This window comes from Lepidochelys kempii, chromosome 7 (assembly GCF_965140265.1).
Source record: "Lepidochelys kempii isolate rLepKem1 chromosome 7, rLepKem1.hap2, whole genome shotgun sequence".
NCBI classification, from domain to species: Eukaryota; Metazoa; Chordata; order Testudines; family Cheloniidae; genus Lepidochelys; species Lepidochelys kempii.
In genome coordinates, this window is record NC_133262.1 from 76,600,599 (window position 1) to 76,618,346 (window position 17,748).

General features: G+C 40.0%; 1 protein-coding gene across 6 annotated transcripts in view; it reads right to left on the minus strand.

Annotated features, from left to right (window-relative positions):
- FAM13C (family with sequence similarity 13 member C) overlaps positions 1–17,748 on the minus strand; it is a 200,954-nt gene that overhangs the window by 141,048 nt on the left and 42,158 nt on the right. For all 6 annotated transcript variants that reach the window (XM_073353371.1, XM_073353370.1, XM_073353373.1 and 3 more), the window contains one exon: positions 12,262–12,305. In XM_073353371.1, the coding sequence (XP_073209472.1) occupies positions 12,262–12,305 (44 nt within the window). The remainder of the gene's footprint in view (positions 1–12,261; positions 12,306–17,748) is intronic.

Consider the following 17,748-nt stretch of genomic DNA (forward strand, 5'->3'; position numbering starts at 1 on the left):
AATCAGCTTTTGTGTTTAACAAATAGAGCTTTTTGTCAATTCCCGCAAATTCCTTGTTTTGTCAGAATCAGATGGAATTAGATTTCCTCAAAATTACTATAATCCATAAATAGCTTTGAAATTTTTTGCTCAAAGCTGAAAGATACAAGAAGAAGAAAAACCCACAAACATTAACACTATTTGGACACCTAGATGCAGAAATAAGATTTGACATACAGAATAAATGTAACTGGTTTATTGAGAATACATTATAGGGGGGGCCCTCATGAAGAAAATTCAAATGGCTCATGCACAGTACTAGCAGCATACAACTTATTATGCAGATACCCAAGGACAAAATGCAGCCCTGGCATAAACAGGTGCAATTCCATTTATAATACATTTCTGAATAAGAATATAATCTGCAATTGCACTAGTTAGAATAATACTCAGCACCGTAAGACAATCAGTAAATGCGTGAGGTTAGGAAGAAATTATTCACAATGGTGGGGTGTTTCTTTTAAACACCTTCCACTGAAGTATCTAGTATTCAGCATTGTCAGAGTCAACATAATGGTCTTAGATGGCCTGATACTACATGGCAGTTCCTATATTCCACTGTAGTCGATAGAATGGTGCCCGTTTACGCCAGGACTGAATGTGGGTGCTAAGCTATAAAATGTGCTATGCAAACTAGAGATAAGCCCAATTCCCTCTTGATTTTGGGGAAGTGCTGAATTTTGCAGCTCAAGGTCATCTATAGTGTAAGTTTCAATTTAGATTAGTATCTCTCTCTACCTACAGAACCTGAAGCACTTATGAAAACATAGTATAATTACACTAAAATCAGTAGGGAAATAATAGTCCATGTTATTCTATTCCTTCAACCTCACCTACACAGTTGATACACCTCAACCTCCTAAAAAAGTTATTTTTGCTTTTGGAGATACCACCGCAGCACTGATTATATGGGGATCTGTAATTATGGTAAAATCTTGCCCTGACAAAATTTCTGGGAAAATCCCATTTTCCTCATCCTAACATTTTGCCATGCTTTCTGCAAAGAAAGTTGTGTTAACCTGAGCCATGGTGAAAGTTTAGACTGAATCAATCTGCAAATTTTACTATCTACTTTTCAAGGAGAGTGGAGGAAAATATGGAGGTCTATACTCGCACAACAGGTTTATACTTGTTGGATTGATAGACCTGTACCCTTCTGCTCTCTCACTACCAAAAATGAACTAACTGGTTTACACTTGTGTAAGGAGAGCTGATAGAAACTTCTCAAAGGGTGGCATTGCCATATTCAGTGCCAACAAATAAAAAGGTTGGGGAAAGTTTCTCAGTTTTCATTTTGTGACTTGCTTGAAAGATTCCATTTTTACCCTGAGACTGAAACATGAAACCGAGAAATTTTGCACAGTATTTCTTGCAAGTGGGTGCAGTTATACAATTAATGATATCCCCTTCATTGTCACCTAATTCTGCTGGACTAGTTTTACATGTGTGTTAAGATCTGTAAGTCAACATGCCTAGGCCTCAAAGTTGCCTGACTTGTCTCCTTTGAACATCTGGTGGGCTAGCAAATATAGAAAAAGAGTAAATCTGGACAACGAAAACAATTAAGGCTGGGTTTTTCAAAGGGCTATGAGAGATTTAAGTGTCCAACTCCCATTGAAAGTTGAGCACCTAACTCTCGAAGGCCTTGTCAGCACACAAAACTTGCATCAGTTTAACATATGGGGCAATTTAAAACGGCTTTAATTAAATCAGTGCAAAAGACTGTGTGGGCATTTATTTCAGTTTAGCAAGATTTATTTCAGTTCAGTATAAATCTATTAGAAGCAAGTTGAAGATAAACCAAAGTAAGCTACTCCTAATCAAAATAAAAGTGTCCCTGTAAGGGTTTGCCTTCTTTAACTAAGCTGGTGCAAGCATGTGTGTAGACAAGACTTTATGTTTCTTTGAAAATCTCAGACTAAAACCAGTAACAGAGGGTATTGGTGGTGGGAAGGGTAAATCAGATTTCCAAATTACTTGTAATAGTAATCTCACATTATCAAGAAATTATTCAAACCTGGATTTTCTGCTTCCAACATTTCCTGCGTGAAAGGAACGCTACCAACGCTGAAAACAGAACTTAGTGTTGAACCAAAGGCATTAAAGAAAAGATATGGCACCCAATCCGACATTACTATCACAGGTCTCAAAAAACTCAATGTTTACCCTGAAAGCAGAGAGAGAAAAATCTAAGTTTAAAGCATGAACTAAAAAAGATAATGTCCAGTATTAGTGAGCCATTTAAAAAGTCCACATTTACCAACTATTACCACAGATTGGCCCTATAGTTACCATGGCTAACTCCTATTGTAGGTATAGAGGGTTGCTGGTATCTCAGAAACCAAAGGAGTGACAATTGCCAATTATTGTTGTTTTTTAAATGCTGAGACAGTAGACTGTTGACATCAAAGCAATGATGATTAGAGGTCTGCACTCTAACCATTGATAGGAGGAGATCATACATCAGTGCCAATAAGGTGGTTTCAGTTCTAGGTCCTAGTCTGAATCTAGACTGTGTCTAGTCTAGCTTCAATTAGATGAGCTTGGAGTTAGCCTTTGGGTAGCTTATCTAGGAGCTTGCTCTGGAATGGGAAGTTTGACTCTGGGTGGTAGCTGGCTAGAACCAGGTGGGTTTCTTCAGTGCTGGTTGTTGGACTATTGTGTGTTTGAAGGAGTAAAGGAAGATTCTCTCTCTGAGTGAGGCACATTGGCTATTTCAGTTAAGAGTTTAGGACTCTATTTCATAAAACAGGCAAGACCTGAGTCACATTCACAAATCTTAGGTCATGATTCTTTTAGGATGTCCAGAACTTCCTGATGAGTGAATATACTGAACTCCAGGAATGTATGTGGGCTGTTGGTTAGTTGATGGGTACAGGCAGAGTAGATTCATGATGTTTGAGAAGACTTCTAGAATGTTTTCTGTGAAAAGAAAGGATAGTACTTAGCAGCACTTGATGCTTGGTTTTGATATAGGTACTCAAGATTGGATAGCTTCTTGAGGTGTGATTTGTAAGCTTCAGCTGTGGCTGATGAGAATGTTCTTTTGGTCTGTAATATGGCCTTGGCATAGGGTTGGAGGAATTTGTTATATTTCATCCTGTCTGTACCATCCTTTGTTTTTCCACCATCAGTGCTGAAGTTTCTGCCCCTTTCTTTTCATCAGGTGCAGGATATCAGAAAATCAAGGAAATCTGTGTGGGCAATAGGGAGGAAGGGGCCATTTGGGGCCCACCATGTTGCTGGTGGAGGCTAGCATTCAAGCACAATGATTTATCAGGTCCTCAACTCCTCATTCTGTAGGTGAAATGCTCTTGTCCTTTAGCAGGCTTTGGAATTTTTTTGGCCTCCATGAGTCTTGTCAAATCAGGGTAATTGGTCTTTCTTGTTGCCTAGGAGTACATGATCTCTGACCACTGCCTCACTGAAGCGATGGTCTGTCCAAACCAGTGGCTGGGTTGTGAAGATCAGATCCAGATTGTGACAGGCTTTGTGGACTGTACTAGCAATGACCTGTGAAAGTCCTACGGATGTAAGTGTGGAGATACATTTTATGGTGTTTGCATCTGCAGCCTTGTAGATGTGCATTTTGAATTCTCCCAGGACAATATGTCTAGGGTATTTCACCACCATTGCTGACAAGATATCAGTGAACTCTTATGAATCCTTTAGTCTGTGGAGGTCCATAAATAATAACAAAAATCTGTTAGCTTTAGCTTGTTTCTATTGCTAGATGAATTAATTTGAATAAAGTTGTCTTCCCTGAGGCACCTCTCTTGGATTTGATGTTTGCAGAAAAGATGAATGCAGCACTGTCTGTCTTCTTGACCCATCACAAACTCAGACAGGATATCCATTTCTGGTTGGATGAGGTTGGGTAGCACAGGGCTCATGGTGTCATCTAGCCTCATTACTCATAAGGTTGTGTATTGTTTGTAAGTGGCAGATTTTGCATTCATCATCATTAACTTTAATTCGTGCTGCTTTTTACTGACTGCTTTCGGCCTGTGCCTAGATCTTGTGCAATGTATAGTTGTTAGATGTCTGGAATTTGATTTCTTATGTCTGCTTTCTATTTCCTTGGACAGTTCCTCTCAATATGAGCTGTGATAGGTAGAATCATAGAATATCAAGGTTGGAAAGGACCTCAGGAGATCATCTAGTCCAACCCCCTGCTCAAAGCAAGACCAATCCCCAATTTTTGCCCCAGATCCCCAAATGGCCCCCTCAAGGATTGAACTCACAACCCTGGGTTTAGCAGGCCAATGCTCAAGAAGTGCTTTGTGCCATCTGAGGACTTGAGTGGAGAAACGGTTGTCTGGTTCACCAGAAGCCATGAGAAAGGCAGGTTTGTTGGATACTTTTTGGAGCTGTAACCTGGTAGATTACTGGAAATGGTCAGAGTTAGGACAGCATATTCATGGAGTAGTGGTGGCTGTGCAGAAAGCATGGTGGATGCAGAGGAAGTAACACAAATTACTTTATTCACCATTTTTGTGCTGTTTTACAACCATATCCCTGTCCCTCACCACCATTCCAAAAAACACTGGTTGCACTATTTCATGCACACTCCCCCAAATGCCCTTGAATTTAACTGACAGCGCAACTAATCCAATCAGCTCATATTTATGTATAAGCAAGTAAAAATTGACAATCTAGTGCCTATGAAATGAAACTGCTGCTACGAATTCTCTCTGAAAACACTGCAGCACTTCTAGAAGTGCTGTAGAACTTGTGCATGAATATTTCATCCCTCCAGAACAAACAACAAAACAACCACCACCACTTGATTGATTTGTCCTCAGTATACAATTTTAATTAAAGCAATTGAAGTTGTCCAGCTAGGCATGCTAGGAGACATCAAACACTTTTTTGTAAATCAGATTCCTAAATCGATGCCATTTGTACAGGCAGTCAAGTTAAGTCACATTGGAGTAAAACAGAAAATCAGTTAATCGGTATATGGAAGCACTTTTAAAGGGCATTACATTATACTAGCTTAATGAAAAACATTCCCTGCTATATAACGTTAAAATAACAGAAATCATTAGCTATCTAACTGGCAGTCTGACTCATCATCAGATTTACAAAAATGAAAATATCATTTTGCTAATCTTATTTTCCAGCCACATACATCAACTTTATGTCTTCAGAGCAGACCACTAGGGTAACAACTGGAAAAAAAAAAAGAGGCAGCATTCTAACAGGAATATAAAAGAGAAAGCTATGCCTTTCTCATACAGTGTTTCTTCTCAATGGGTTTGCACTGTGGAACCTGTCCCAGACACTACATGAATGCATTATATAATAAGTTACACGTAGCCATATTGTATCACTGTCCTGAAACTAGGTGAACAATAATTAGCCCTATTATCAATCTCAGAGGCAGCTGTACAACACAGAAGCCGAAACGGGTGTATTTCCCTTTCAAGGTGATTAATTGATCTTCGTAATGGGGTTACCATTGTAATTTCTTTTTTATGGATGTATTTGTTACTGATTCCCCCTGGGGTGCCACCTGGAACTGGGGTACCACTGAGCCCTCTGATCCACCAGCCTGGGCTCCCTCTTAGTCTGTACTGCTGTGACAAGTTGCAAAGCCCTCCAAGCTTTCACCAGCATTCACACAGATAGGGACACACCCAGGTGCAGTTACATGTAGGCTCTCTAACCACCAGCTTCCCAGCCTGGGACCCCAGAGCAGAACCTTCCTGCCCTGGTCAAATCTGGCCAGTATATGGGTTAAATACCCGGTCCGCCTCTCCCTCAATGTGAAGAAAACAATGCACACTTGTGGTAACCAACCACAGCTTTTCCCCAAGGACTCCAGTCAAAGCTCACTAGTTTAGATTACAACATAAAATAAGTTTATTGACTACAAAAGGGTAGATTTGAAGTGATTAGAAGTTATAGCAAACAGATCAAAGCAGATTACCTAGCAAATAAACAAAACCGCAAGCTGAGCTTAACATACTAGATAGGTAGGATATGAATTGGCAAATTTCTCACCTTGAGTGATAAACAGGCTGGCAGATTCTTAAAACATGAGCTGCCGTGGCTTTTCAGTTTGGGTTTCCTCAGGTTTTCATACACAGGCTAGAAATCCCTTTAGCCTGGGACCATCACTGCCCCCCTTTTCAGTCTTTATTCCTCAAGTGTTTCCAGGTGTGTTGTTGTAGGGAGACTGAGGTCCCCACATGATGTCATTGTCCCCCTTTTATTTCTTCTTCCCACTTGCTGGAAAGCTCTTTTACTGTGACCTGGGTCAAAGAGTTCCCATTGTGTAGTGCTATCTCTGAGAGGTTTCTATTGTATACAGTTCCTGGGGTAATCCTTGTGCTTGCGTGCATTTCCTCAGTAAGCCATTAACATTGTTTGGCCTCTTTACTGTTGTACCAGAAAGGCTGCTTGTGGGTGTTTTCAACCTCACAACATGTTTCAGTGGCACATACACAGCCAACTTCATAACTTCACACACAATGGAAGCACATACAATCCAATGAGATATTAATGTCTAGCAGATCAAGACCTTTAGAATGATACCTCACAAGGCATACTTTATACAAAACATATCCTAATTACATGACAGTGCTGAATATTGGAGTGCCAAGGTGTCACAGTATTTATCAAAAGATTAGACATTAACTAAAATAATTATTTTTAAGAATACTTAATTGTGTGTCCGCAACACATTTGATTACCAGTGCAGAGTAGAGTGGGACAATTACTTTCTGTATATTACATATGAAACTCCTTTTAATACAGTTCAAAATAATATTAGCCATTTTTGCAGCTGCATCACATTGTTGACTCATTCAATTTGTGATCCACTGTAACCTGCAGATCCTATTCAGAAGTACTATCTACCTAGCCAGTTATTTCCCATTTTGTAGTTGTTTATTTAATTTTTCTTTCTTACGTGAAATAATTTTCACTTGTCTTTATTGAATTTCATCTTGTTTACAGTTCTCTAGTTTGTCAAGGTCATTTTGAGACCTAATCTGATCCCTGCAAACCCTACCAGCTTGGTGTCATCTGCAGATTTTATAAGCAAACTCTCCACTACATTATTCAAATCAGTAATGGAAATATTGAATAGCACCAGATCTAGGACTGACCCCATGGGATCCCACTAGATATGTCTTATTGAAATCAAGATAGATCACATCTACTGCTTCCCCCCATCCACTAGGCCCATCAAAGAAGAAAATTAGGTTGGTTTGGCACAATTTGTTCTTGACAAATTCATGCTGGCTATTTCTTATACTCCTATTATCCTCTAGGTGCTTACAAACTGACTGTTCAATAATTTGTTCCACTATCTCTCCAGATATTGAAGTTAGGATGACTGGTCTCTAATTCCCTGGGTCCTCTTTGTTCTACTTTTTAAAGATACGTGTTATGATTTCCCTTCTGCAGTCCTCCAAGACCTCAGCCATCTTCCTTGAGTTCTCAAAAATAATTGTTCACCTTTCCGAGATTGCTTCAGTTAGCTAGGCTGAATTGCATTAGGCCCTGCTGACTTTAATACTTATATAAAAAATCCTTTAACCTAATCTTTCCCTGTTTTGGTTTATGTTCCTTCCCCCTTGTTGTCAATATTAATGATGCATACCACAAAACTTTCCCTTGCCACACAATTCACTCCTTGAGAGTTTACTTTTACGTGACAGGTCTCTTCTGTGAAGCAGTTGGTATGATAGATAGCCAGCTTCGCACATGGAGTAGTGGGTCCCACCAAGTGCCAGATGGATAGCTGACCCCTCATCTCCAGTACAGCAGGTAGGTGTCAACCAGACCCAATAGTCCTTTCACATGGGCCCTGTATTTTACAGTTTAAAGTGCACCCTGGATCTTCCCTGCTATCTGTACAGTGGAATTAGTCTCATGATACACCCCTTCTCTTTAAGATCAGCTGTGATTTTACAACCTGATGGTGTACTATCAGGAGTAACTTGTGGGACAGCTTTAGGGTGCCGTTACATTTGACATTATTGTTCACTGTTGCCCACTGGAAAGATTACTAAGACCCACTGGTACTTATCAACTGTGTCATCTTCAAGGATTTGGCCACAAGGTGGCTCCTGAGAAAGATTTCAACTGGAGTATGTGTGGACACCACTAATGTGATGCCTTTGTGGGGGTTTTCTGTTTTTGTTTTCTTTTTTAAACTTTCATAGTTCTAGTTTTGTTCTCAAGAGGGGAAAATGTTCAGGCCAGCTCTTACTGTATCACAACCTGTTAAAGGAAAAGGAGTACTTGTGGCACCTTAGAGACTAACAAATTTATCTGAGCATAAGCTTTCATGAGCTACAGCTCACTTCATCGGATGCACTCATGAAAGCTTATGCTCAAATAAATTTGTTAGTCTCTAAGGTGCCGCAAGTACTCCTTTTCTTTTTGCGAATACAGACTAACACGGCTGCTACTCTGAAACCTAACAACCTGTTAAATCATTAATAATTATTAAGCATGTAACTTTGGATTGCTAATAATATAAACAGGCATACTCAATGTTGGCCTCTCAAAATTGATCTACAGTTTCCTCATCAAGAATTGACTCTGTAGGTTCCCACTCTTGGGTAGAACTCAACACTACAAATCTGGAACTGTCTAGATTGTTCCAGCCACATGTACATTCTTACACAGGCCTGACTGACTGATATGAAATGATATGAGTTTGCAGCACCAATGTACCTCTCAAATCAGCAGCTGTGTTTGTGTCTGAGACATGGAAAGGTCCCATTGAATCTTTGGATGGGCAGGGAGAGATGAAAGTGAGGATATCCCTGAGCTAAAGGAGAACCTTAGAAGAACACTCCCACAGTCTCCTACTAAACACAGTCCACACATTTAGGCTACAAAAACATTAGTTAGAAGATATGGTCTCAGTGAACAAAGATTTATTTATCTCCATAAAAATGATCAAAACCAATTTAAAGATTAAATACATGCAGCACTATGCTCTGTAATTGGAGGTAATATCCTTTGAATTTTTTCTCCTATTATCTACCAAATGAAATTTTGTATCTGCTCATTGCTCCATTAGCATTTCCATAGCTTTTGAGAGATGCTGGTTTGTACTCTCTTTAATTGCTTTTTCTAAGAGCTCATATTATTCCTAGTTCACTCAAATCCATTTCCAAACTAATGCAGTTTATTAATGTGCTGTATATTTGGCATAGCAAGCAGCAGCATGTCAGGTTTTCCAAAGCACTCTGGGAAATAATCTGCAGCCCCCAAACCACACAAGATCTTCCATTGTTTTTCATTATAGAGGATAATAAGTTTGGCATCCATTATAGTGCTTTAATGGATTTTTAAACAAAAATGGAAGCAACATTTACAATAATTTTTCAGTGGCTAAATCATCACTCAGTGTATTTGTTGTAAAAGCATTTCTCTTCCCAAAATTTTTCAAATATTTTCCCCATACCACTTCAGGATGATGCTGAGACCTTTCAATATTTGTCATAAAAAACAAGAGACACCCACCACAGACTCCAGAATAGCTAATAGCTGGTGATTAGGGCACTTCCCCTGGATTTGGCCACCCACATTCAGGCAGAGCAGGGCTTAATTTGGAATAGGGACTTGATTCCAGGTCTCCCACTGTGATGCACTTATCTCAACATAGCACCTAAAACCTTCATAATCACCACTGTGATATGATTATGGCATGTTTTGTACAAAGTATTCCTTCTGGGGTATCATTTGGAAAGTTATAATTTGTTGTGCATCCTTGTTCTGTCAAAATGTGTGTATTATCATCATTATATATGGAGTTATGAGAGTCTGCTATATGTTTGTCACTGAAATATACTGTGAGTCTGGGAAATGTCCACAGACTAGCCCCTCAGAGAGGGCAAAGAAACTGTAAACACAGAGGCCTTACACGCCAAGCCTCAAGTGGACAAAAGATATGAGCAAGAATTTTCTGTTCATGTGAAGGACAATGGGAAGCTCACGTAGGCCATGGGGGCTGCCTAACTCCATGATGCAGCATGGATTTTTCTAGCACCTGTAGAAAAGTATAAATGAGGGGCAGACACATCACTTCTCCTGCCTCTCCTCCTCCAATTCCACACAAGGAAGCCAGATCACTGGGGAGACAAAGAAACTCCATTGACACTATGGAAGGGGTTGATCCTAACTAGGTGCTCCAGCTAGAAAGAACTGCTGTGAAGTTTGGGGTGAGAGAAATCCTTCTGCTTTTAATATTTAATTTAAAACCAGTGTGTTTCTGGCTAAAGTGTTTGGGGAATCTACTCAGGCTAACCAGAACTGGTGTACGATCAATTTCTTTGTCAAACTGATGAACCTTAGGAGCTTGTACTGTTCAGTAAGTAACTGAACAGTACAAGATGGTACATTTCTTACTCCTGAGGGGATTCTGCGCTGCTGTAAATGTGCAGAATTTATGTGCCCCACAGATTTCTTTGCTTTCCCGCAGAAAAATGATTTTCTGATGGGGAAGCAAAGGGAAGCCACAAGAGCAGTCATGCGACCCTCCCCAGCAGTATGTTTTAGGTGCCCAGGGCAGCTGGCAGAAAGGGAAATCACTGAGGGGCTGGGGAAGACCTGGCTGGTGACTCCTACCCTGTGCCAGGCTCAGCTGCTAGTCTGGTTGAGCTGGGGAGGATGGGACTTCGTCTTCCCCCGCACAGCATCCCAGGTTGTGTCAGACCCACCCCTAGATTTCTTCCCCAGCTGTAGGAAGCTCTGCAAACTCCCCCTCACCCTGTGCATCCAGCACCCATCACTCCTCAGCTGCAGGTGGAGGGATCACATTACAGGGAGCTGCTCCTGAATCCGTCCAACCCCGTACATCCAGACCTCCTCATATCCAGACCCTCCCACTGAGCCTCACACCCCTACACCAACACCCCCCCACGAGGCCCACTACCCCTGCATCTGGACTACCCCAATGAGCCACCTGCACCCAGATCCCCACCCTACCAAGTTACAACCAGCTGCACCTGGATCCCCACCCCACTGAGCCCCACTCCCCCAGCATCTGGAACCCCCCCTCCCCGAGCTCCCCACACCCAGACCCCCCTGCCTAGCTCTATCCCACACACACCCAGCTCTCCCTCTGCTGAGCCCCAATCACCTTCACCTGGACCCCCTGCAGAGTCTCATTACTGTTGCACCCAGAACCACCCTCCAACAAACCCCTGTGCATCCAGATTCCTCCCCCCTCAACACTCCCCCACTGAGCTGCCCACATGCAGATTGCCCCACACAGAACCCTCTCAACCCACACCTGCGCCCCCCACTTGGATCCTGCCTTGCTGAGCCTGCCTGCTCACACCTGGTGCATCTGGCATGGAGGGGCAGGGCCCTGGGGTGTTGCGTTGTATCAGAGTTGGGTGCAGCCTCATCGCTGAGTCCATGTCCCAGTGTGGGGGAAGAGAACTGCACAGTGATCTTCTACCTCTGTGCAGCCAGTGGCCTGTGCTGCCCAATGCCATGCTGGAACCTCCACATTTATTTGACAAATAAAATTTCCAGAATTTTGCAGAATTTTAAAATATTGTGCACAGAATTTTTAATTTTTTTAGTGGAGTATTTTTAATTTTTCGGTGCAGAATGCCCTCACAAGTAATTTCTGGGATGCAAGGCTGGGACCAGGGATGTGGAGGTTACCCCATATGTAATTCAAGAGTGGCTGGTATATGGTATATGTCTGGGGGGTAACTTGCATGCTAGAGGCTGGGGGTAACTTGCATACTAGAGGATGGGGGTGACTGGCCGCTCACACAGCAAAGCAGACCCTAGTGCACACCAGAATGGAGAATTAAGGGGGAACAACAATCCAACAGTCCAGATTGCATATTGTGGCATAGAATCATAGAATATCAGGGTTGGAAGGGACCTCAGGAGGCCATCTAGTCCATGTCACGCCCAAACCCCAGGCGAGTGCCCTAACCACCAGGCTATTCACTATTCTTGGGTATATTTCACTCAGCCTCTCCTACTGCAGTTGTTCCACTTTGTATGTATAAATAGTCACCAGGCCAGAGACAGAGAAACTGACTTCACAGCCTGATTTTTAGGACACTCATGCTGAGCCGATCACCAGTAAATCCCTTGACTAAGAATAATTTCCTAGTTACAGAGCAGCTGCCAACAGCTTATCCCCCGGCCCAAATCAATGCACCATTGCATGGTACCAAAACCATTGAAACAACACTTAGATAACTGGCGTTTTCATCTTACCTTAACTTGTAACTGGTTCTTTCTGCGTCCTCTCGGTTATTTTTCTGAAAAAAAACCAGAACATTCAGAACCCATACGCTTTCAGACAGAGACCACCTTGCCTGAGGTCTTGTCCATTTTTAGGAGAAAATGTAATGCTTTAATAAACATTCCTTATTCATTCAAGTGCTTGTAATTTTCTTGTAATAGCTAAGATTGCACCTTATCCTTTTCTTAGTTCACATTCCTTCTGAGGGAACAGAAAACGCATTTACAACATTTCAATAGAAATGGTCAGGAAAGCAATCACATTTTAAATATTAAAATATATTTTAATAACTCTACCAAATTATTATTAATGGCATTATTTCTACATATGGAACAGTAATACATTAACTCAACAATAATAGAAGTGCAAGAAAATTGCTCGGAAAATTAGAGTGCATTTGTATGGAATCTATATTGAAGTAATAATATAGAATGGAGCCCTATTTATTAGAAAAATCAGAGGTTTTTTTCTATTAGTCTACATTTTAGTATTAAGTAAATTAGAGATGGCTCAGACTTTAAAACTCTCGTTCTGAACTTCCCTCAATATTGAAAGTTTAGTCCAGGTCCAGCATTTGTGACAGGCTTTTAGCCCTTTAGTGGACTGAGCCAAAACCCTGTATTCAATCGTCCTCAACTATAGGGAAAGCTTGAATCTAGATTCAAAACTTGGTAAATCAGTCCCATCTATAACATACATTTATCTCTTCTGTTCCATGTCCAGAGGGTCATGGAATCTGTAAAAGCCTGCATGAATTAGGCTTGTGTTCTCAATGGTAATAGATTTGATTGTCCTATAACTGGTAACCTTGGTAAGAAACTGGAGGTATTGCTTTGAATTTATGTAAAAACTCTTAGGGGAATGAGGGAAGCATCTGTGAGAAGGGCCAATGAACAACTGTAGATAAGCAAGACAATGCAATGGCAGTCTCTAAACTAGCTGGAATGTTCTGCCATTTAAGATAGCTAGGCTAGGTTTTTGTTTTCTAAACATCTTTAGTAGAGTTTTGGTTTCATATAACCAAAGGCAGGTATAGTTTGGACTCAGATTTTGTGTCACCTGAACCACCAACTTTCAGGGGCAAGGCAGAAAATTGGATAAACGGTTCTGGTTTGGCCATATCTCTATTGCTGGAACTGTATCCTGCAAATCTTGGTGGTGGTCCAGGGGTCCCATCCCTGGTGAGGTAAACAACAAGGAGGTTAGGAAACCAAAACAATTTACCATTTTATAACTTGGACATACAGACAATTTCTTTCCAATAATTTTTTCTATGATCACAGAATCTTTAACGTAACTTTCTCATTATTAGTGAGGCAGAGACAAGACAGGAAGAACTTAATCATATATGTATAGAAGAGACTGATCACAATATAATTGATCCTAATCTCTGTGAATCAATCTTACACAATTTATTTTTGATTCGGAAAATCTCTACTTTAGGTTTCAATTGAGCAAACCACTTAAGCACATGTTGATCTTTAAGAATTTAAGAAGCATGTTTCTTAAAATTAAACACATTTAAGTGCTTTGCTAAATTGGACTGGCACGTGCGTAAGCGCTTTGCTGAATCAAGTCCTAGATTTATACGCACCAGGCAATGTATGCTAAGAGGAATTTCACACATTGCACAAGCCTATCCAATTTTCATTCATTTATATTGTTATATTAATAATGCCCAGATAAAGAGGAAGATAAGGAGTCCAGTAGTCAATACAGCATTTAGTTCAATGCTTTAGAGCACTGATTATGTTCAGCTTTGAAATTAAAGTTTACAGCACTACATATTTTCTTTCCTCCCTCCCCTTTCTTTCTTAAAGCCACAGCCAGGGTCCATCCATAAGAAAACCACAGTAAAGATTCCTCTGACCGTAAACAGGAAGTTGTCAATTTGTCTTGTTTAAATTTCAGCCTCACACCTTACTATTTGCGACTTTTCAGAGCTGGAGAATGCAAGCTGTAACAGCCAACAAACCTTCAGCCAAAATGAAACTATGTTCATACACTTCCGCTCCTTTTCTTCACATTAATCCCAGGGAAGAAAACCCACAAGACCCAGCTAAACTCAGAGACCAAAAAAAAGCCCAAAACAATGAAAATCAAACTGCTATCACGGGTCAGACCAAAAATGGAACATCAGATGATATTGCTAAGCAGGACGTCAACTTCTGTTATACCCCCAAAAGATCTTAATAGCTGCCTTTGCCCCCTTCGTAGTCTGTTGCTTCACAGGCAGCTTCTTCACCAAAACCTTTTTTGCTCCTGATTCAGGAAAGCATTCCTATTAAGGAAAGCACTTCAGCACATGATTAATAAAATGGACTTATGTTATAAGTACTTTCTTGAACTGGAGCAGTTATTTGTCAGATTCTTCCTGGAATCAGACCACACTGGAAATATGTATTAATACACTGTGTTTCTGCTGTAGGACTAGAACAGGTATATAAACAATATATCATTAGAACAGACAATTTCAACATTTACTTCATATCAACTTGAGTACACTGAATTGTTCTACTATTTCACATGGGTTTCTCTAAGTAAAAGTGGTGATTCTCCAAGGATCTTGGCAACTGTTGCAAGAAATTGTGCCAATTAGTGATTGCTTCCAAGAATTTAAAAATGGGTTCTCTGAAGCCAAGATAACAGATATCACATTCTTTTACTGGAACTAACTGCAGATTAAAATCTGTTTGGAAAGTAAATGATATTCTGTGTCCAACAATATTTTTTCCAAAGAGTTGCATTATCAGGCCCATTTCAAACTAGGCTTCGGCTCAGAGGCTTTTTTAACCTCTTGCATTGACTGTTAACCATCAGGGATGCGGTTCATGAAACCAACTGGAAAATCCCTTTGCATCCATATAGTTTTGCGATCGGCTTAGTATTAGATTTGAGAATCATATATGCTGAAGACAAGTCTTCAGCTATGTTCAATGCAATCAGTCTGTTGTAAGTAAGAATGCAAAACTAAGGGCTACTTTCAGTCATTACTATTATTTTATTAGTATTGAATAGCACAAGATAAACCTTCTGCCCTTTTTGTAGCTAACATTTCTAATGAATGAGTAAAGCCTCTAGGATCTTTTGAAAATCCCTGTGTGATAGAGTGGATTCTGGCTGGAACATGGTATATTAATACAGTGTGTTTGGAGTCCTTGAAACAGAGAAGGAATCCTGATGTTCCAAGAAGACTGGAAGGAAACTGGGCCAGTGTATGAAGTTTGGTGTTGTCAAGCACAGGAATACAGGGTAAATCTGCCCTTAAGGACAGGTATTTATTGAAATTTTATTTACATATGGAGGTGTCAAGCACAACTAGAGTGATTGCTCCACCAGCACAAACCTAAGTCTGCCCACTTGTGGGGAAAGGGTATTAAAAGATCCAGAAGAGTTTTATTTTCTTTCAGTGTGGATCTCAAGAAGACTAAATCTGAGGTAAATGATCAGATAATAGCAGGGTCTGTAAGGGAAGGTTCACCCCCAGTTTAAGGTTTCCTTATGAGCCTCCTTGGAGCTTACAGTGGAGATGTGCTGAATTAGCAACCTCCCTTAGTTGCCTTAGCTTTATCCCCTCCCCAGCAAGTACCTCTCACCTTTTATGGTTGTGCTGGCCCTCTTCAGCCCCATCCCAGTATTCCAAGAGTTGCAACTAGGGGGACTTTTCACCACTGATGCACTCTGCCAGGATCTGCACCAGCAAGAGCCATCATATACGCTAATGAATTTACCTGCAGGAGTGGGATCTTTAGAGAAGTTGTAACACACTCTAAAGATACACACCTTGTTTACCCACCACCTTCTCCACAATGTTTTGAATCAGTACTTTGTATTCTTTTTGTTAACTAGCAATTATCACTTGGTTCAACTACTCTCCAGACATTCAGTCATCCACAAACACATCACTTTATTTACTAAACTGCTGAACTGAAAATAACCAGAATTTATATTCATATTCACAGTTCGAGACAAAATTCAAATATTTAGATTCGTATTGCAAAAACAGCAGGCATTTTCCATGGGAGGTAGTTGATGACGATCAATACAAACTCTTATTAAGATTTCATTTTATGAATATAATTATATAATGCTCATAAGCATCTTTTATGGATGGGTACCTTTAGAGATCTCTTTAAAATATTTCATCACTATGTCTAATATGGTATTTAATAGTCAGTGCAGTCTTGTGGTTATATGATCTCAGACTAAGTCACCCATGGCAAATATCTCTAGTTTATCACTCAGTTTTCTTGTGATGCATTATTTCGATGCAGAAGAAAGTCATGCATCACCAAAATGTGTAAATTCGTTTGCCAATGCTCTACTTGCATTATAAATTAGTGACATTAGAATTCAGGAGTACCCGTTAGCTGTTGGGATTACTTGTTATTAAACAAGTGGAGTTTGAGAGAGTTTAAGCAGAGGTCTATATTGGTTTGACTGAGAAGAGGGTGACATTATAATTACAATCCTGAAAAAACATGGATTTATAAAAAATAACCAAACGTTCAAAGATAGATGTTTAGCATCTACCACCACAATTAAATACTGGGATTAGAAAAAGATATTTAAGTATCACTGAAGTTGTCAAAGTTTACTACAAATTGTTACTCGCAAAGTATTTTTGCTTTTGCCATCTTTTCCCTTCTGATTTAAATGAGACTTGATGCGGACAGCCTTTCTGAACTTCTCATAATACAATGCCACCTTGCCAAGTCATAAAATGTCTAAGTTCATAAGAAATTTAGTGAGATACTGTCAGTTTGAATTTGGCCAAAAGTTTGTAAAAGTAAGCTTTAAAAAAAAAATGAAAAAAAATCTATGTTTTTTTTAATTAATGGAAACTGTTTTTAAATTAAAAAAAAGTACCCATCCAATGTGTGAAAATTGAATCACAGCATTGTGCCAAGTGAGAGAGAACTTGAAACTGAGCTAAATCTGTGAGCACAGTTTGTCTCACTGTTGCTGCACATAAGCAAGATAACACTGTTATGAACCTCAAAACAAGCTTTGTTGTAATGACCTAATTAAATGGGGCTGTTTTCATTCTAAATTCCCTTTTTTGGGGGATGTATTTTAAAATATACTTTGGCTTTGTGTTAAATTTTCCTTCCATCTTGCTCCTTCCCCACTCCCGCAAACAGAAAAAAAAATACTTTTTAGACCTTGAGATAACATACATGGATCTCATTTCATTGTAACTTCAGAGATTTGTACAGAAAACTCAGATTGTATCATCATAACAACAATATGATCCCTAGTTCTCCACAGAATTGTGCTGAGGCAAATTTCAAATATGCAACATTATCATGAAGTCCATACTGTTGAGAGGTGCTAGGCTCTTTTTAAGCTAAGGTTGAAGCTAATTTCATCTTAAAACCAACTTTCAATCCACTCAAAATCAGACCCATCTACTTGAAACTTCAAACAACAGACCCTTTCTCAGGATAGAATGTTTC